The sequence below is a fragment of the Centropristis striata genome, chromosome 23 (genome assembly GCF_030273125.1).
Source record: "Centropristis striata isolate RG_2023a ecotype Rhode Island chromosome 23, C.striata_1.0, whole genome shotgun sequence".
Lineage (NCBI taxonomy): Eukaryota > Metazoa > Chordata > Actinopteri > Perciformes > Serranidae > Centropristis > Centropristis striata.
In genome coordinates, this window is record NC_081539.1 from 4,978,239 (window position 1) to 5,001,144 (window position 22,906).

The 22,906-nt window shown below is 32.3% G+C and overlaps 1 protein-coding gene across 1 annotated transcript in view; it reads left to right on the plus strand.

The window, feature by feature from the left end:
- The window catches only part of LOC131962372 (sodium channel protein type 4 subunit alpha-like), a 245,957-nt gene that overhangs the window by 215,199 nt on the left and 7,852 nt on the right, over positions 1 to 22,906 (plus strand). Inside the window, exons 26-31 of the mRNA XM_059327367.1 lie at positions 7,089 to 7,211; positions 9,232 to 9,516; positions 19,478 to 19,531; positions 20,302 to 20,443; positions 20,658 to 20,758; positions 21,933 to 22,203. Coding sequence (XP_059183350.1) covers positions 7,089 to 7,211; positions 9,232 to 9,516; positions 19,478 to 19,531; positions 20,302 to 20,443; positions 20,658 to 20,758; positions 21,933 to 22,203 — 976 coding nt within the window. The remainder of the gene's footprint in view (positions 1 to 7,088; positions 7,212 to 9,231; positions 9,517 to 19,477; positions 19,532 to 20,301; positions 20,444 to 20,657; positions 20,759 to 21,932; positions 22,204 to 22,906) is intronic.

The following is a 22,906-nucleotide window of genomic DNA, read 5'->3' on the forward strand; positions in this document are numbered from 1 at the left end:
TTCATTTTATACGAAGACCTGAAATAATATCAGTTCAGACTTTTTAAGAATCTGCATCAAATCCGAGTTATTTCTGCAAACTTTTTATGTGTTTTTGACACTAAATTACATTAAAAATAATATTATTTTGGATACATACTGCAGCAGTCAGCACCTTCCGCATTGTTCTGAACTCCATTCAGAAAACAAGCGTTTTAACAGGATTTTTCTTGTAATTTTGCAGACAGACCTGACAAAACATGAGTTCAGTCTTTTCATCAGCATCACATTCTAGTTATTTCTGCATACTTTTTATATGTTTTTTTACACTAAATCACATTAAAAATCTGATTATTTTGGATATATACTGCAGTTGTCCTGAACTCCATTCAGAAAACAAGCATTTTAAAAGTTGTTTTCTTTTAATTTTACACAAAGACCTGAAAAAATATCAGTTCAGACTTTTTAAGAACCTGCATCACATTGTAGTTATTTCTGCAAACTTTTTATATGTTTTTTGACACAAAATCGTATTAAAAATCTGATTATTTTGGATGCATGCTGCAGTAGTCAGAGCTCTATTCAGAAAACAAGCGTTTTTTAAGTAGTTTTCTTGTAATTTTGCAGACACACCTGACAAAACAAGAGTTCTGACTTTTTTTACACATCTGCATCATGTTGTAGTTATTTCTACATATTTTTTATTAGTTTATTGCAATTGAATTACAGTAAAAACCTGTTTTCTTTTAGAATCATGCCGCTGTTGTAACAGCAGACATTCAGATGCAGAAGTTATTTACATTATTGAATATATGTATTTTGACTTAAATCTTATTTTTTACTATTAATTTATAATAGTATAAATGTATCTATTGTTATTCCTTCCTCTTTCTGCTCACACAGAATATATTTGTAATGTTTTGACTATGATTAATTTATAATTTATCTAGTATTTGTTACGATTTCTCTTCTGAATTTCTCCTACTTTTGTTTTCTTTATTTCTTTTTTTTAATCCCTTTCAATCACAATCCTTTTATTTTAAGAGAAGAGAAACATCAAATTAGATTCTCAAATCCATTCGGCTTCACTGACATGAATTTAAACATTAAATTATCTCATAAAGTTTATTCTTGTAGATCCATGACAAAAAATAACGCGTAACACGTAATTGATAGGACACTTTTTTCAGTTTCTCCCAAAAATTAAAATGTTATTAACATATAAACATGGACATAATGACTCATTTCAAATGTTAATTATACATTTGGTGTCTGTATTATGCTGCTTTTATCTGTGTTAAAGTTGACATTATTACATTGTTGAAAAACGTTGTTATAACAGCAAATTCTGAACTTTTCAATGTTTTTTTATGTTTATTTATCCAACACTGCCACATATTTACAGTTATTAAAGAGAGACATAGGTTCACTCCCAGGTTGCGTGTGTGTGTGTGTTTGTGTGTGTGTGTGTGTGTGTGTGTGTGTGTGTGTGTTACAGTCTCGCTTCGCTGCAATAATGCAACTCAATAAATAAAAAGCAGCGCGAAACAAAAAGAGACAAAGAGCAGAGAGAGAAAGTCCAAACAGCTTCAGGCCAAACGATCATCAGCACACACACACACACACACACACACATTCTTGTACTTCTATCTTTGTGAGGGCCCTCATTGGAACATTGGAATAGTGAATTTTTCATCAGTTTTAATTGGGTTGTGAATTTTTGTTGTCAAATTCAGTTCGTTTTAATGAGTTTTTAGAGTGAGTTAGCTAGTTTTACTTTAGTTTTTATTAGCTTTAGTTTTTGTAATGGGGTATTTGTTGGGTGGGAGAATAAAATAGGTCCCAGTTAATTTTGCCTTTATTTCCTCTGTCTTATCCATCTTCATTATGTATGAAAACAGTTGACAAAGATGAAAACTAAAGACATTTTAACTATAATTTTAGTTTGTTTTGTAACCACAAAATACAGTTTCAGTTAGTTATGGGTTTTTTGAAAACTCATTTTTATTTTTATTTCAGTTAACGAAAATGTTTTTTCAATTCCAGTTTTCGTTATTTCGTTTCATTTTCGTTTATAACCTTCTTCCCTAGCCCCTTAAGTTAACCCTATCCCTAACATAAACCTAATTATAACCTTAACCCTAAAATAAAGTGTGAAATCTCAAAAAAAAAAAAAAAAGTGAGGACCGGCTGAAATGTCCTCACTTTGCAAAAATGTCCTCACTCTGTTGGTTAAAAACGTGTTCCGGTCCTCACTATGTAGGAAGTACAAGAACACACACACACACACACACACACACACACACATTCTTGTACTTCTATCTTTGTGAGGGCCCTCATTGGAATAGTGAATTTTTCATCAGTTTTAATTTAGAATTTTTGTTTTCAAATTCAGTTCGTTTTAATTAGTTTTTAGAGTGAGTTAGCTAGTTTTAGTTTAGTTTTTATTAGTTTTTACTAGTTGTAGTTTTTTGTAATGGGGTACTTGTTGGGTGGGAGATTAAAAGAGGTCACAGTTAATTTTGCCTTTATTTCCTTTGTCTGATCCATCTTCATTATGTATGACAAAAGTTGACAAAGATGAAAATGAAGGACATTTTCACTATAATTTTAGTTAGTTTTAGTTTTTTGTTGTTTTGTTTCATTTTCGTTAACTATAATAACCTTGTTCCCTAGCCCCTTAAGTTAACCCTTAACCTAACATAAACCTAATTAGAACTTTAACCATAAAATAAAGTGTGAAATCTCAAAAAAAAAAAAAAAAAAGTGAGGACCGGCTGAAATGTCCTCACTTTGCAAAAATGTCCTCACTCTGTTGGTTAAAAAATGTGTTCCAGTCCTAACTATGTAGGAAGTACAAGAACACACACACACACACACACACACACACACAGGCAGTACAAAGCTGTGTATATTTGGACACTCAGGATTATGTCGAGGTAGAGTGACACACACACTGTAATGAATTTCACTGTAAAATAACAGTAAACAGTATATTATCATATTTTGGATTACAGTATATGACAGTAGGGTAATGATTGGTGTTGTGGTTATTTTACAGGGCATTTATTGTAATTTATCAAACAGTATAATAGCATTTAATGCTGATAAATTACAGTTACTTATTGTTAATTGACCGGTTTAACTGTTAATTTACATGTGAGGGATGAATATTTAACAGTATTTTACAATTATTACAACATACAGTAGGATGCTGTTGTAAATCCACAGCAGTTTGTTACAGTGCAGAGTTTAGATGCATGTACAGCTGCATGCATTGAGTCTCTCTCTGGGTTTCTGGGTGTTTTCCGCCTCGCCGTCTTCATAGATGACGCTGCGTGTTGTGACGTTTTTATTTGACTGCAGCGGCCCGAAGAGAGAGAGAAAACAAGAGATGTGTTGAGTCACAGAGTCTAACTGTGCAGATCTGAAACAGGAAACACAGCAGAGTGTTACTAACAGGGACAGAGAGACTCAAATAATTTATTTAAAGCTGCTCTCGTCTTATTTTAGCCACCAGGGGGCAGAAAAACACAAATACAAACCCACTGCCAACCAAACTCCATTCAGAAAACAAACATTTTAACAGTTGTTTGCTTGTAATTTTGCACTTTTTAAGACTCTGCATCATGTTGCAGTTATTTCTGCATACTTTTAATATGTTTTTTATATTAAATCACAGAAAAAAATAGATAATTTTGGATACAAACTGCAGTAGCAGCAGCAGCAGTCATCCATGCACTGATCCTCCTGAACTCCATTCAGAAAACAAACATTTTAAAAGTTGTTTTCTTGTTATTTCTGCATACTTTTGACTTAATTTATTGCAATTAAATCACAGCAAAATTATTAACACAGCAGTTTTATTAATAGAGACAGAGAGACTCAAATCATTTATTTAAAGCTGCTCTCGGCTTATTTTAGCCACTAGGGGGCAGAAAAACACAAATACAAACCCACTGCCAACCAAACTCCATTCAGAAAACAATCATTTTAACAGTTGTTTGCTTGTAATTTTGCAAACAGACTTGACAAAATATAATTTCAGACTTTTTAAGTATCTGCATCATGTTGCAGTTATTTCTGCATACTTTTTATTTGTTTTTTTTATATTAAATCACGGCAAAAAATTGATACATACTGCAGTAGCAGCAGCAGTCATCCATGCACTGATCATCCTGAACTCCATTCAGAAAAAACAAACATTTTAACAGTTGTTTGCCTGTTATTTTGCAGACAGACCTGACAGAATATAAGATTTTACTTTTTAATCTGCATCACGTTGCAGTTATTTCTGGATACTTTTGATTTTATTTATTGCAATTAAATCACAGCAAAATGAATCACACAGCAGAGTGTTATTAACAGAGACAGAAAGACTCATTTATTTAAAGCTGTATTGGTCTGTTTTTATTTATATACTTACTGTGGCTTTGTATTTCACTGCAATATATCAAATATATCAAATTTACTTACACTTAAAATGATGTGCAATGCATTCGCCAAGTCCAGTTTTGTACTTTGTGTCATTTGATGTATAAATTACTACTGGAAGTGACATAGTTCAGTAAAAAAGTGATGCAGGAAGAGATGTTTGAGTCAGATGCTGCCCTTTGGTTTTCACAAAAGGAAAACGTAAGGTTTTTTTTGGTGATTTTAAATGTTTATTTGGTAATTTTGTGTCTTTTTTTGGTAATTTTACATGTTTTTTTGGTAATTTTTTGGTAATTTTACATGTTTTTTGGTAATTTTTTTGTCTTTTTTGGTAATTTCACATGGGCTTTTTTTGGGTAATTTTGTGTCTTTTTTCGGTCATTCCATGTCTTTTGTTGTTGTTTATTTACAACTGTTTTGATAATTTATTCTCTTTTTTTGTAATTTTGTGTTTTTTGGTCATTTTACTTCTTTTTTTGTCGTTTTGTGTCTTTTATGTAATTTTGTGTCTTTTTTGGTCATTTTAAATGTTTTTTTTGGTCATTTTGTCTTTTCTTTAAGTTTGTGTCTTTTTGCGTAATTTTGTGTCTTTTTTCAGGCATTCTATATCTTTTGTTGGTCTTTTATGATTTTGTTTGAAATAATTTTGTGTCTTTTTTGGTAATTTTACATGTTTTTTGGTTTAAAAAAAAAAAATTGTATTTTCACATGGGCTTTTTTTGGTAATTGTACTTGTGTTTTTTGTCGTTTTGTGTCTTTTATGTAATTTTGTGTCTCTTGGTAATTTTACATGTTTCTTGGCAATTTTGTCTTTTCTTTAATTTTGTTTCTTTTTGTGTAATTTTATGGTAACTGTGTCTTTTTTTCTGGCATTCTATATCTTTTGTTGGTCTTTTATCAATCAATCAATCAAACTTTATTTATATAGCGCTTTTCATACATATAAATGCAACTCAAAGTGCTTTTATGACTTTGTTTTGGTAATTTTACATGCTTTTTTGTAATTTATTGTCTTTTTTGTCATTCAGTGTATTTTGTTGATCTTTTATGACTGTTTGTGGTCGTTTTTTTGGTAATTTTACAGTTTTTTTTTATGTCTCCTGGGTGAAAGCCTCAGCATCATTCCCAATTACTACTACTACTATTAGTAGTAGTAGTAGTACTCCAAACAGAGACACGGGGAAGGATCGGTGTTTCATTGGCACACAGAAACTGTATTTTGGCGTGTGCGGCTGTGATCTGAGACTGTGAAGTGTATTATGTGTAGTCAGACTGGTTGGATGTCTGGTGTGTGACCCTGTAGATCTCAGTGTTGGGTCAGCTGGCTCACTTCATCTCTGTGGACCAGATCTCCACCATGCGGGTGCTGAGGACGTTCAGGGCTCTGCGTCCGCTCCGGGCCGCGTCCCGCTTCGCTGGTATCAGGGTAAGAACGGCTGAACTCACCCGGCGCTCCTCAGAAACCAGCCAGCCGACCTGCTAATGAACGACCTCCTCCTCCTCTCCTGCAGGAGGCGCCAGGCAGCTGCTGTAACTCTGATCTCTCCTCGTTTCCACAGTTCTGATTGGACGGTTTCATCGAGGATCTCCTCTCTGTCTTCGTCTCACTAGAATAGAAGTTAACTGTCCTGTTTCTGTCTTCTGTTTCTCCTCCTTCTCTCTCTCTCTCTCTCTCTCTTTCTCACTGTCTCTCGCTCTCTTTTTCTCTCTCTCTCTCTTCTGCTCTCGCTCTCTCTTGTTCTCTCTTTCTCCCCCTCTCTCTCTTTTTCTCTCTCCCGCTCTCTTGTTGTCTCTCTCTCGCTCTCTCTTTTTCCCTCTCTCACTCTCCCACTCTCTCGCTCTCTCGTTTTCGCTCTGTCGCTCTCTCCCTCTCTCTCTCTCACTCTCTCTTTTTCCCTCTCTCTCTCTATCCCGCTCTCTCGCTCTCTCGTTTTCGCTCTCTCGTTTTCGCTCTCTCGTTTTCACTCTCTCGTTTTCGCTCTCTCGCTCTCTCTCTTTTTCTCTCACTCTCTCTTTTTGTCTCTCTCTCGCTCTCTCTCCCTCTCTCTCTCCCTCTCTCTCTCTCTCACTTGCTCTCTTTCACTGTCTCTCTCTCCCTCTCTCTTTTTCCCTCTCTCACTCTCTCCCTCTCTCTCGTTTTCGCTCTCTCGCTCTCTCTTGTTCTCTCTTTCTCTCTCTCGCTCTCTCCCTTGCTGTCTCTCTCTTGCTCTCTTTTTCCCTCTGTCACTCTCCCACTCTCTCGCTCTCCCGTTTGTGCTCTCTCTCTCTCTCTCTCTCTCTCTCTCTCTCACCCTCTCTTTTTCTCTCACTCTCTCTTTTTGTCTCTCTCACTCTATCCCGCTCTCTCGCTCTCTCGTTTTCGCTCTCTCGCTCTCTCCTTTTCGCTCTCTCGCTCTCTCTCTCTTTTTGTCTCTCTCTCGCTCTCTCTCTCTCTCTCTGTCTCTCTCTCTCTCTCTCTCTCTCTCTCTCTCTCACTGTCTCTCTCTCCCGCTCTCTCGTTTTCGCTCTCTCGCTCTCTCTTGTTCTCTCTTTCTCTCTCTCGCTCTCTCCCTCGCTGTCTCTCTTGCTCTCTTTTTCCTTCTGTCACTCTCCCACTCTCTCGCTCTCCCGTTTTTGCTCTCGCTCTCGCTCTCTCTTTCCCTCTCTCTCTCTCTCTCTCTCTCTCTCTCCTCCAGGTCTCGTTGGTCAGTTTGGTGGCCAACACGTTGGGTTATTCAGACTTTGCAGCCATTAAATCCCTGCGGACGCTGCGGGCCCTGCGGCCCCTCAGAGCCCTCTCCAGATTTGAAGGCATGAGGGTAAGAGTCAGTATTAGACACACCAACACACCTGGGCAGCAACGACGGAGGAGGTTTTCAGATCCTGATAGAAATACTCTATTACAAGAAAACAACTTCAGGAAAAGTAGAATCAGGAAATTGTAGTTGTGCCCATAAGTGTCACAAATTACCAAAAAAAGACATAAAATTACAAAGAAATTACACAAAAGACAAAATACCTCAAAAATATGCAAAGACACAAAAAGACCAAAAAAGACACAGGGATTTCCCCACATATCCTACATATTCTCAGCATTGTCATGTTTCCAGCCTCTCCTGTCCTCTCCTCTCTGCTCTGTGTAAACAGATTTTCAGTGAATATTTGTCACGTGACTGACAAAATTTCAGAAAAATGACACAAAATGAACAAAAAAGACACAAAATGACCAAAAAAAGACATAAAATTACAAAAACACACATAAAATTACCAAAAGAAACACCAAATTACCAAAAAGACATTTCTAGAAATTACCAAAAAAGATATGTAAAATTACCCAAAAAGACGTAAATTACCAAAAAAAAGACGTAAATTTACAAAAAAGACACAACATTTCCCCAATTTACCAAAAGAAAGACGTAAAAATATGTTAAATTACCAATAAAAGACACAAAATGACCAAAACGAGAAGTGAAATGGTATAAATAGTCGTGATCAGTGATTATTTAAAGTAGACATACTTTTCCTGGTGAGGCTCAGAGGGTTAAAGTATTAAAAGTATATAAATGTTAAAGTCACATGATGTAAAGGTGATAAATCATTCGTGGTGCCCAGGTGTGTTTAAGGTGTTTCCTCCTCCAACATCTGCTGCTGTTCAGTGTTTTCTCTTTCTTTCTTTCCTCCTCAGAGAGTTTCTTTTTGCAGAAGACAAACTCGTGTCTCTGTTGTGTGACAGTATCAGTATTTAAACTCTCTGTCCATCAGTATTACTGACGCCATCACACACTAACTGATCAAAGTATTCCCGTTACTGCCTTTATTTTCAACAAGAGAATATTTTCTGCCAGGGCTGAAGAAAACAGAAAGTTTCCTTAATTTTACATTAAGCAATATGATGTGTATTTTTTGTATTTTTACATGGAATTCACTTTAATTTAACATTTAAGACCATTAAGAAATTAAATAATACTGTAAAAAATGTATAATGTCACATTATATACATTTTTAGATTTTAACGTCCATTTTATGGTTAATATTTGTGATAAAAAATACACGTCTTGCACCTTATTTGTTTCTTTGCACCTTATTTGTTTCATAGCACCAACATTTTTTATACTGTATATTCATATTTATTCTGCACTGGAATTCTACTCCTAAATACATACTCCTTCTTTAGACACTTTATATTTTATTGTATTTTTATTGTATTTTTATATTTTATTGCTTGAAGTATGCCTAGATTGTTCTTTTTTATTTAATTGTCATTGTCTATGTGTGTAATGCTGCTGCTACACTGTAATTTCCCAGCTTGGGATAAATAAAGTATATCTATCTATAAAAATAATTGATTTTTATATGGCATTTGCACTTAACGTTGAAAAACCCTGTAAAATAATACAGTACATTTCTGAAAACAAACTAATATATGAATGTGTGTGTGTGTGTGTGTGTGTGTGTGTGTTACCTGTGTGTGTGTGTGTGTGCCTGTGTGTGTGTGTGTGTGTGTGTGTGTGTGTGTGTGTGTGTGTGCCTGTGTGTGTGTGTGTGTGTGTGTGTGTGTGTGCCTGTGTGTGTGTGTGTGTGTGTGTGTGTGTGTGTGTGTGTGTGTGTGTTACCTGTGTGTGTGTGTGTGTGTGTGTGTGTGTGTGTGTGTGTTACCTGTGTGTGTGTGTGTGTGTGTGTGTGTGTGTGTGTGTGTGTGTGTTACCTGTGTGTGTGTGTGTGTGTGTGTGTGTGTGTGTGTGTGTGTGTTACCTGTGTGTGTGTGTGTGTGTGTGTGTGTGTGTGTGTGTGTGTGTTACCTGTGTGTGTGTGTGTGTGTGTGTGTGTGTGTGTGTCCAGGTGGTGGTGAACGCTCTGATCGGGGCGATCCCGTCCATCATGAACGTTCTGCTCGTGTGTCTCATCTTCTGGCTCATCTTCAGCATCATGGGCGTCAACTTGTTCGCCGGGAAGTTCGGCCGCTGCGTGAACCGAACGGGTCACATCGTCGAGTCGTCCTTCGTCAACAACAAGTCCCAGTGCGACGCCTTCAACACCGTCAACGACACGTCGCTCTACTACTGGACCAAAGTCAAGGTCAACTTCGACAACGTGGGCGCCGGATACCTCGCCCTGCTGCAAGTGGTGAGAGAGTCCTCTTCATCCCCACTCCATAAATATATGTATATATATATATATATATACACCTTATTTATACCATATCTATACCACTGAAAACATGTTGGGGTCATTTCTGTCACCTGTAGGACCTGATGTTTATTCTGGCTATTTAACACACAAAAAAAGACCAAATGAAGACACAAAATAATCAAAATGATGGAAAAAAAGACACAAAATTACCCAAAATGATGAAAAAAAGACACAAAATTACCCAAAATTATGAAAAAAATACACAAAATCATAAAAAATTTATGAATAAAAGATACAGAATAATCAAAATGATGAAAAAAGACACAAAATTACCCCAAATTATGAAAAAAATACACAAAATAATAAAAATTATGAATAAAAGATACAGAATAATCAAAATGATGAAAAAAAGACACAAAATTACCCAAAATGATGAAAAAAAGACACAAAATTACCCAAAATGTATGAAAAAAATACACAAAATCATAAAAAATTATGAATAAAAGATACAGAATAATCAAATAAGACAGAAAAGACACGCAATAATCGAAATGATGAAAAAAAGAAACAAATTAACCAAAATTATTGGAAAAAAGACACAAAATCATTTTTAAAAAGTATGAATAAAAGATACAAAATAATCAAAATGATGAAAAAAAGACACAAAATTACCCAAAATGATGAAAAAAAGACACGAAATTACCAAAAATTATGAAAAGAGACACAAAATCATAAACAATTATGAATAAAAGATACAGAATGATCAAATATGACAGAAAAGACACAAAACAATCAAAATGATGAAAAAACAGACACAAAATCATAAAAAAAATTATGAATAAAAGACACAAAATAATCAAAAAATTATTTTTGAAAAGACATAAATTAACCCAAAAAGTATGAAAAAGGACACAGAGTAATCAGAAATGACAAAAAGACACAAAATAATCAGAAATGACAAAAAGACACAAAATAACCCAAAAATTATTTTGAAAAGACACAAATTAACCCAAAAAGTATGAAAAAGGACACAAAATAATCAGAAATGACAAAAAGACACCAATTAACCAACATTTTTGGGGAAAAAGACGCAAAATAATGAGAAATTATGAATAAAATAATCAAATATGATGAAAAAAAGCCACAAAATAGCCAAAGATTATGGAAAAAAGACACAAAATAATAAAAAAAAATGTGAAAAAAGACACAAAATACAAAAGACACAAAATACAAAAAAATTATGGAAAAAAGACACAAAATAACCCAAAAATTATTTTGAAAAGACACAAATTAACCCAAAAAGTATGAAAAAGGACACAGAATAATCAGAAATGACAAAAAGACACAAAATAACCAAAAATGATGAAAAAAAGATACAAAAGTACCCAAAAGATACAAATTTATGCAACAAAAAAAAGACACAAATTAACCCAATATAACAGAAGAAGAGGTTGTGGAGTGGTTTAGCATGAAAACACTGTCAGACGTGTTTCTGCCTGTCAGCCAGTCGACTGACTCTGACTCTGACTCTGACTCTGACTCTGACTCTGATTGTGACTCTGGCTCTGATTGTGACTCTGACTCTGACTCTGACTCTGACTCTGACTCTGATTGTGACTCTGGCTCTGATTGTGACTCTGACTCTGACTCTGATTGTGACTCTGACTCTGACTCTGACTCTGATTGTGACTCTGACTCTGACTCTGACTCTGATTGTGACTCTGACTCTGACTCTGACTCTGATTGTGACTCTGACTCTGACTCTGACTGTGACTCTGACTCTGACTCTGATTCTGACTCTGATTGTGACTCTGACTCTGACTCTGACTCTGATTGTGACTCTGACTCTGACTCTGACTCTGACTCTGATTGTGACTCTGACTCTGACTCTGACTCTGACTCTGATTGTGACTCTGACTCTGACTCTGACTCTGACTCTGATTGAGCTGCAGAGTGCTTCGTGATTCATTCTGCCTTTTAAGTTGCTTTTAGAGGCTTTCTAACACCTGCAGCGCTTCATTACAGCGTGGGCAGAAACACACAGCTGAACACTCTGTTCTCCTGCGCTCCTGAACACACCTCCTTCATTCAGCTCTCAGTCTTTCTCAATTAAACAGACGTGTTTTATTATGTAGCGTTACATTTATATTCCACTACATGTTGGAAGCTAATATTATACTTCTTACTGCACAACTCTTCTTTAATAACTTTAGTTTGTGTGCAGATTGTATTTATGAACCCCAACGAGCTGTTTCAGGGCTTTTTTATGTTGTTGTGTGCTTGTGTTTCACTGCAACATATTAAATCTCTATAAATCTATAAATCCGGTGAATAACTGTTAGTGAGCTTTTAGAAGCACACTCAATAAAATAAAATGTAAAAGATTTAAAATAAATTAATAACCAAAGTGATGAAAAAAGACACAAAATAATAAAAAAAATTATGAATAAAAGATACAAAATAATCAAACATGACAGAAAAGACACACAATAACCAAAAAATTATGAAAAAAAGACACAAAATAATCAGAATTGAAAAAAAAAGATATAAAATAACCAAAAATTATGAAAAAAGCCACAAAATAACCAAGATGATGAAAAAAGACACAAAATTACCAAAAATGATGGAAAAAAGACACAAAATAACCAAAATGATAGAAAAAAAGACAAAAATTAACAAAATAATTATGAAAATAGACACAAAATAATCAAATATAATGAAAAAAGACACAAAGTAACTAAAACATTATGAAAAAAGATACAAAATCATCAGAATTTACACAAAGTAACCACAAACAACAAAAAACAAAAAGATACAAAATTACCAAAAATGATTAAAAAAAAATATCTAAAAAATCAATCAATAAAAGTCTGTATAATTAAATAAAATAAGATGTTTTTGCATTATATATATTTTAAGAATAAACATCAGAACATTATAAAACACCAACATTAAAACATTTTAATTTCCTTTTGGCCAGACTTTTTTCACAGCAAACTGAAACTGCACAGACAAATAGAAATAAAAATAGAAATACAACAATAAATAGATTTATATACAGAACATAATATATAAAATGAACAGAATGTCTAATCTGCTGCATAGATCCAGAGAGAACGACTGTAACATGTCTGAGTCGTTGTGGCTGCAGCGTCTGTAAAAAGACTCTGAGGAAACAAAGAGCTTTAAGTGAAGTATTAGATTTTTTTTTTTTAAGTGAAGAAGAGAAAGAAGTCAGAAACAAATTAAACCCGAGAGTCTCCTCCAGCAACCTGTGGGAGGTTCACTGTCTGCTGCACGCATTCACTGTCTCAGCTCCATTTACCTCCCACACCTCCTCCTCCTCCTCTTCTTCTTCTTCTTTCTCTTCACTTCTTCTTCTTCTTCTTCTTCTTCTTATTATTATTATTATTATTTTTCTTCTTCTTTCTCTTCTTCTTCTTCTTCTTCTTCTTCTTCTTCTTCTTCTTCTTCTTCTTCTTCTTCTTTCTCTTCTTCTTCTTCTTCTTCTTCTTTCTCTTCTTCTTCTTCTTCTTCTTCTTTCTCTTCTTCTTTCTCTTCTTCTTCTTCTGTCTCTTCTTCTTCTTCTTCTTCGTTCTCTTCTTCTTCTTCTTCTTCTTCTTCTTCTTCTGTCTCTTCTTCTTCTTCTTCTTCTTCGTTCTCTTCTTCTTCTTCTTCTTCTTCTTCTTCTTCTTTCTCTTCTTCTTCTTCTTCTTCTTCTTCTTTCTCTTCTTCTTCTTCTTCTTCTTCTTCTTTCTCTTCTTCTTCTTCTTCTTCTTTCGCTTCTTCTTCTTCTTCTTCTTCTTCTTTCTCTTCTTCTTCTTCTTCTTTGTCTTCACTTCTTCTTCTTCTTTGTCTTCACTTCTTCTTCTTCTTCTTTGTCTTCACTTCTTCTTCTTTGTCTTCACTTCTTCTTCTTTGTCTTCACTTCTTCTCCTTCTTCTTCTTTCTCTTCTTCATCTTCTGCTTATTCTTTCTCTTCACTTCTTCTTCTTCGGTTCACCTCTCACACCTCACCCTCTCTCTCTCTCTCTCTCTCTCTCTCTCTCTCTCTCTCTCTCTCTCTCTCTCTCTCTCTCTCTCTCTCTCTCTCGCTCATAAAGACATTTTTGCATTGTAGCAGCTGTTTTTTTATTTTACTAGTAAACTCATGGTCCACAGGAGGATAAGTTACATTAATAAAATCATAAAATAAGAATTACTAATAAATTAGTAATTATTAATAAATACTTCTATATAAATATTAAAGAAATAAATACATTTGTAAATAAATACTTCTAAATAAATATAGAATAATAACTAAAGAATAAAATATAAGTAAATACATTAATAAATACTACTAAATAATTATTGAATAATAAATAAATATATAAATAAATACATTAATATATACACCTGGATAAATATTAAATCATAAATTAATTGCTAATTAATAAAAAATGAACAAATACACTAATAGATACTCCTAAATAAATATTAAATAATGAATACATTTATAAATAAATACATTAATAAATACTTCAAAATAAATATATAAATACTAATAATATAAATACTTCTAAATAAAAATAGAATAATAACTAAATAATAAAATATAAATAAAGCCATTAATAAATACTCCTAAATAAATATCAAATAAATAAATGAATGTATAAATAAATGTATTAATGAATACTTCTTAATAAAAATAGAATAATAACTAAAAAATAAATATATTAATAAATGTATTAATAAATACTCCTAAATAAATATTACATAAATAAATAAATAAATGTATAAATAAATGTATTAATAAATACTTCTGAATAAATATTAAAATATAAATAAATAAATAATTACATACTTCTAAAAAAAATGTAAATAAATAACTAAATAATAAAATATAAGTAAATACATTAATAAATACTTCTAAATAAATATTAAATAAATAAATACATTTAGAAACAAATAAAGTAATAAATACTTCTAAATAAATATTTAAAAATTATATATATATATATATATATATATATATATATATATATATATATGTATAGTTTATTGTGTGTTATTGAGCAAATAGTAATAGTTAATAAAATGGTTATACATTTTAAAATAAAGTCTGAAACTTTTCCTTCAGTTTTTCTTTTGCTTTAATGAAGTTTTCTTCCTTTAATCCATCCTTCCCTCCCTGCTGCTGAATCACTTCATCTCTTCCCCTCTCTCTCTCTCTCCCTCCCTCCTTCCCTCCCTCCTTCCCTCCCTCCTTCCCTCCTCGTCTCTCCATCATCTGTTATTAAACACAACATGAACAAAGCCAATTATACCTCCGCCTCCTCCTCTTTCCATCTCTCCATCACGCTGCCTCCTTTCCATACGTTTCTTCATTTCCCTCCTTTCTCTAGTTTCTGTCTTCTCTCTCTCTCTCTCTCTCTCTCTCTCTCTCTCTCTCTCTATTTTCTTTTCCCTCTCTCCGTCGCTCGCCCACCCCGGGAGTCCTGAGAGCCTCCAATCAATCAGCGGCTGAGAGGTTTTTATTTTTAGAGCGACTGCAGCCAAGTGGGAGGAAACGGAGAGATGGAGGAAGAAAAAGTAGAGTGGAGTAAGAAAATTAAGGTTCAAACAAGCAAATGGAAAGAAAGAAAGAACGGAGAGACGGAGGAGGGGATGAGGAGGGAGGGAAAGTTAGACTTTAGAGTTATTTAACAGAAACGTCCTGTATGATTTTACATTAATATCATAAAAAGACTCAATTACTTTTAAACTTTTAGTTTATGGATCATAAGCAACAGGGAGGATATTAATATTTAATAAAAACATAAAACGAAATTATTTGTATTATGTAAAAATATTTTTTACATAGTAAAAATATTTGTTTTATTTATTATATTTAATTTATTATATTTAAACCTCTATCTATCATTATTTTCATTCCTTGTTATTATTTATTTCATTTTATGTATGTTTTTTTTTAAGTATTTACTTGTTTAATATTGGATTTATTTCTCTTTACATTTTCACATTTATGTTATTATTGTTTTTACATATTTATTCTTTTTTTGGCATTTTTAGGGAAAACTGGATTATTTTACAGGTTTTTCTTGTTTTTTCTACATTAAGTGCAAAAGCTATTAAAAAAAGTAAATCGCTTTTATTACAATTATTAACCTTAAAATAAAAGTTTAAATCTGTATATTAATTTAATGGGACATTATAGATGTTTTTACAGTATTATTAGTCTAATTCAATTGATTCATGGGGTTATATATGTTAAATTACAGTGAATATTATGTAACAAAAAATAAAAAAAATGTATAATTTTTTTTATAATATATACATTTTTCAAAAATGAACTGTATTATTTAACAGGGTTTTCCTACATTACGTACAATTGCCATAAAAAAAAGTAAATTATTTTTATTACAAATGTAGTGTATTTTTTCTGCCTTATGGTGTTAAATGTTAAATTACAGTGAAATATATGTAAAAAAATAAAAATAAAAATACAACAACAAAAAATACACACAATATTGCTGAATGTAAAATTAAGGAAACTTAATAATAATTAAAAATAATAATAATTAAAAACTTAAATTTAGTGTGAATAAAACAACAAAAAACATCTCTTCTTTACTTAAAAATTATACAAAAAATGTAAAAGTTCTGGCAGTTAAACACTTAAAATCATATCAAAGTGTTAAAAAACAATATAAATTATTCTAGAGATATATTTTTAAATACAGATATGTATTTTTATTATTAAATATAATATCTATTTCACAATGTGTGTGAGATGCAACAGATGACAGATAACGAAGAGAAAGAAACAAATAAATTAAAGGAGATAAAGATGAGAAACAGAAAACGAGCTGCAGAAGTCGCTGCTCCGTCCACCCGCGGTCGCCGTGGCAACGAGTCGCTCGGCACATCTCTGTGTGTTTGGCTGGTCGCCTGGCAACGGTTGGCGGGGGCAACCCCTTCCATTAGCATCTGGAAATAGCTTCGGCGCTGGAGACTCACAGCTGAAGGATCCGTTCTCACTGGAGTTTAAAATAAAGACAAAATGTGTTGTACGACATACAGAACATGAAGAATATTATAGAATATTATAGAATATTATAAAGCACGTCAACATACAAACACATCAACACGTAACATATATAATCTCTATAAATCTATAAGTCCTGCAGCTCTGTGGAATCAGCACAATCAGAAACAATTTTTGTGCAGAATAACACATTTAGAATGACAGCAATCAGGAAAAAATAAAAAAAAATCTACTTAAAAAATTTGAATAAAATAGAATTTATATTTAAATACTTTTTCAAGTGTCCACAAGTGTCACGAATGTTGGCGGGGAAAAAAGGCATAAAATTACCAAAAAAATATACAATATAACCCAAAAATTATAAAAGAAGACACAAAATAATCAGAAAGGACAAAAAGACACAAAATAACCAAAACTTAATTTTTAAAAAAGTCACAAAATCACCAAAAATGCAGAGAAAAAAACTAAATTACTAAAAATTATGAAAAAAAAAACATTAAATAATCAGAAAGAACAAAAAGACACATAATTACCAAAAAATAATGAAAAAAGACACAAAATTACCAAAATTTATGAAAAAAGACACAAAATAATTGGAGGACAAAAAGACACAAAACTACCAAAAAAGACACAGAATTATCAAAAAAGATACAAAAATACCCAAAATTTGGTTAAAAAAGACACAAATTTACCAAAAAATATATAAAATTACCAAAAATGCAGAGAAAAAGAAACAAAATAAGCAAAAAACAATGAAAAAAGACACAAAATTTCCAAAAAATACTGAAAAAAAAGACACAAAATTACCAAAAAAGATATAAAATTATCAAACATTTGGGGGAAAAAAGATACAAAATTACCACAAATTTTTTTTTACCAAAAATGCAGAGAAAAAGAAACAAAATAACCAAATAGGACACAACATTTTTTATCACATTTCATACCGTATATGTCTCAAAATCATTTGAATAAAAGAATAAAATGCTACACATACAAGGCTTAATGTTCAATAAATTAAAAACAAACAAATAACTAAAATATTACCCTAAATAAAATCCACGTTATTATTATAATAATAGCTTAGAATAACTGTCATCATAACAAATGTACTTTGTGTGTTATGAAAAAAATCACAAAATTAAAAGAAAAATACACAAAATTACAAAAAAGATACAAAATTACCAAAAATGACAATATTACCCAAAAGTTGAGAAAAAATTACCAAAAAAACCCTCAAAATTAAAAAAAAAAAAACACACAAAATTAACAAAAAAGTTATGACAAAATTGACAAAATTACAAAAAAGACATCAAATGTGTATTTAAAAAAACATAAATCCCCAAATATTCAGAAAAAATGACCAAAAATGACCACTTTTCTCCACATATTGTACATATCAAAGTATAGTCAAGTTTCCAGCCTTTATTATATGATATATCTAAAATATCATTCTCATTCATATTATATTATAAATACTGCTGGGTAGCTTGTGAATTTTCCTGCAGGGATAAACATCTTTACCTCAGATAAAATATTTATTTATTGATGATATTTCGTGTTATTAATCTGAATCTGCAGATTATAAAAATATATGATGATATTAAAGGTACAAAGTAATGTAAAATACTCGAGTTAAAGCTGGAAAATTGTTCTTAAGTGCAATATTTGAGTAAAAGTCTCCGGCTCGCTCACATAATAATCACCAGACCGTAATAATAATAATAATGAAAGGTGGTGATGTCGCCCACTCACACCAAAGTACTCTGTTCCTTCACATCTGCATCCCCCCCCCCCCCCCCCCCTCCTCCCCCTCCTCCCACTCCACCTGCCCTGCTGAGGAAGGAAGTCCATATAAGGACTTGTTGATCTTTCATTGAGAAAACCACACGGCGGTGGTGTTTCCATGGCGCTCTGACCCTCTACCTCTCTCTTTCTCTCTCTCTCTCTGTTTTTCTACTAATTTTCTGCTAAAAGGGGAATGTTGCTCTGAGATCCTTTTTGTTCAGGTTTTCACTCAAGTGCAGGAAATGTGCAGACACACACACGCACACACACACACACACACACACACACACACACACACACACAGAAAAACAAGAGCTCCAAGTTTCTGCTGCAGAAAGAATATTTCATGAGAGCATCAGGCTGAAAACTGTTCCTGAAGGCCACAGAACACTCACATTTCATTGTATATGAATTGCTTTGTTATTTTCCCTATAAATCTATTAGTTGTTGTCTATAAACGGACAAAGATAGTTCCCCTCAAGTGTCCTTTTGTCTATGGATTTTGAAAAATATTATTATTTTACAGATCCAGATAATAATAATAATAATAATAATAATAATAATAATAATAATAATCATAATTATTATTATTATTATTATTATTATTATTATTATTATTATTATTATATTAATAATAATATTAAATGTATATATAATTTATTCTATAATGTATTAGTTGTTTTATTTATTCCTTTTTTCAGTTGAATTGTATTACTTCAGATTTATTACATTTTTCATTTATATACAATATAGTTATGTAATTATTTACATTGTATTTATTCACTTTGAAAAATATTATTATTTTACAGATCCAGGTAATAATCATCATAATGTGCTCACTAATTAATAGTTATAATTAATAGATATATATATGACTTTTATATATATTTTTTTACATTACATTAATTCACTTATAAATATATATGTTATAAGTTCTTTATGTTAAGATTTTAAGATTTGATTTACTTATCTTATTTATCTTTAATTATAAGTAATTGGAATCTTATTTTCCCTATTAATCGATTAGTTGTCGCCTATAAAATGTCCTTAAATGTCTTGTTATTATTTTCACAGTTCCAGATAATTATCATCATTTTGTGCTCACTTATTAATAGTTTGTTTGATTGTTTGTTTGTGTCCAAGGCGACTTTCAAAGGCTGGATGGACATCATGTACGCAGCGGTGGATTCACGAGCCGTAAGTTACAGAGAAAAGTTCTAATCACATAGAAACAAGGAGAGAAAAGGTTCATTTTGACCTGAAGTCAATGGAGATAAAAGATGGTGTTGGAGGAAGAAATAGTTTAACCCTTTAATGCACAACATGGGTCAAAAATGACCCGCATTCATTCCCCATGTTATTTAATGCTGCTGTGTGTTTCTGTGCTCTATCTTTTCATATCAACTTATTTTATGATTGAATATTCCAAGTATTATTTAAATATCTTGTGTTTTATAACAACAGATCATTATTTCCATTTTGCCTCTCATACTTTATGAAGATAAAAAGTTTTTGTATTATTACATAGCTAACTACTTGGTTAAGTAGCTTGCTAAGCTAACTACTTAGCCAAGAAGCTAGCTAAGTAGTTAGCTTAGCAAGCTACTTAGCTAAATACTTAGCCAAGAAGTTAGCTAAGTAGTTAGCTTAGCAAGCTACTTAGCTAAAAAAATGGATATGGGTAATTTTCCACCCATGTTGTGCATTAGAAGAGTAGTGACACAATAAGGGATTTTATTAAAAAAATGAATCAAGGAAAACATAAAAGTAGGATGTATGATGATGAATAACGAAGTTATTGAGGAAAACCTAGAATACTGAATGATGAAAATAATTTATTGCATATATAGAATATAAAAACTCATACATATGGGGTCACTTTAGACCCATGTTGTGCATCAAAGGGTTAAAAGAGGCTGAAATAACTAACGGAGACGTGTGTGTGTGTGTGTGTGTGTGTGTGTCAGGTGGAGGAGCAGCCCATCAAGGAGATCAACCTCTACATGTACCTCTACTTCGTCATCTTCATCATCTTCGGCTCCTTCTTCACCCTCAACCTCTTCATCGGCGTCATCATCGACAACTTCAACCAGCAGAAGAGAAAGATAAGTCATATAATAATTAATTATATGTATATATATACGTAATTATATTTACTTAGAGTGATTCAGTTTCTCATTGTTTGTTTATTATTTATTTATTTATAGATTAACTGAGAAAAGAAGAACCGTCTTGTTTTCATCGTGTGAAATGTTTTAGTGTTCTGAGGCAACATGTTGCCGTGAAAATAACAGAGTTGTTGTTTGTTTGTTTGTTTACTTAGGAGGGCAGGACATCTTCATGACGGAGGAGCAGAAGAAATACTACAACGCCATGAAGAAGCTGGGCTCCAAGAAACCCCAGAAACCAATCCCCAGACCTCTGGTACACACACACACACACACACACACACACACAATCATGGACTGAAATAATTCTATTTATTCTGTTTTAGTCCAACCAGACGGAAACAAAATAAACTTATATTACTATATCTGTCAAGTCAAATCTATATCATATCATATCATATAAATAGACATAAATCAATAAGTCTATATATATTTATTGCAAAATTGCAAATATGCAAATTTATTAATTTCAGGTTTTATTTCATAGCCATATTTCTATCCTGTTTTATTTTTCAGTTCAATCATATTTTAGCTAATTTATTATGGTCCAAATTATTTTTATCTATTATCTTTAAAAATTGAATATCTGTTATTATTATAATTATTTAAATGTATATTTATATATATTTAGGTTTATATAATATATTAATTTATCTAATTAGTTTTCTTTTTCTTTTTAATTCTATTTTATCTAATTTATTTTAGTCCAATGTATTTATTTATTATCTTTATAAACGAATAGAATGAATGTGTTATATTTTTTAATGTATATTTGTATATAATTTATTATATAATATTTTTTTATCTAATTTGTGTCCTTTTTTCACTGCAATTATATTTATCTAATTTATTTTTGGTGCAATTTATTTTCATTTTTTAACTTTTTATACTGAGTAAAAATTTACTGAATTATCTTATTTATTTATTTATTTATTTATTTAACAGTGTATTTATATGTAATTTATTATTAAATATATTTATTTATCTAATTTGTTTTCTTTTTCAGTTCAATTATATTTTAACTAATTTATTTTAGTCTATTTAGCCCAATTTAACTTTATTTATTATTTTTATATACTGAATATTATTATGTTATTAGTAGTTTTCAGTAGGTTGTTCAGTAACATTATTAATCTTATTTATTTTGATCTAATTTTTAAAAAAGCATCAACAGTAATAAACAGGGAGACCTCTTCATAAAATGTGGTCAGATATATTTAGAAAGTGAAGTTCAAGCTAAAAATGTTCTCTTATGGTCTGAAAAGCTTATCTTTTTTTTTTTTTACAATAAATAAACATCAAAGGAGGGAAAATTAGGAATAAATCCTGTCTCGCACTTTGCAAAACAAAGTATATAAAGAGTTTGATAACAAAGAGGAAAGTGAAGAAGATGCATGAAGTAAAGTGAGATGAATGTGTGTTCTCTGCAGAACTCGGTGCAGGGCTTCTTCTTCGACCTGGTGGGGAAACAGGCCTTCGACATCATCATCATGGTGCTGATCCTCTTCAACATGATCACCATGATGGTGGAGACGGACGAGCAGTCGCCTCAGATGGAGCACATCCTCAACAACGTCAACCTGGCCTTCATCATCGTCTTCACCTTCGAGTGCCTCACCAAGATCGTGGGGCTGCGCTGTTACTTCTTCACCGTCGGCTGGAACATCTTCGACTTCGTGGTCGTCATCCTCTCCATCGTCGGTGAGTTCAAACACGTGAAGAGATAAAACCGGCTGATTGTCCAGAGGCCTCATGTATCAAAGGGTGCGTAGCTTTCATACTGAGAGATGGAGTACTCCCAGAACTAGAAAAGAACGTACGCAAACTCACCTCCACATGTATCAAACTGTGCTTACGCCAGGTTCAGCACCTTTCCTTGATTCATCCCAGTCAGCTGGAACTGAGCGCACATGCACGAGCCACCAGCCACGCCCCGGCTCCTCCCACTAATTAATATGCAAATGACATGCAAATTAGGGTAAATTGCAGGTGTAGATAACAGATCGGCTCGGGGTCCTTGGTCTGCTGCTGATTACATCACACAAAAACGCTATCTACAGCAACGCAACTCGGACAAACTAAGTAGTATTCGACTTCTAGATAGATAGTAGATAGATAGATAGATAGATAGATAGATAGATAGATAGATAGATAGACAGACAGACAGACAGACAGACAGGCAGACAGATGTGTGTGTGTGTGTGTGTGTTCTCTATGTGTATACACAAATACACACACATAAATGAAAATATAAGTATTTATGTATGTAAGTGTGTATGTGTGTGTATATATATATATATATATATATATATACATACAGTAACACACATAAGTGAAAATATAAGTATTTATGTATGTATGTATGTGTGTATGTGTGTGTGTGTATGTATATATATATATATAT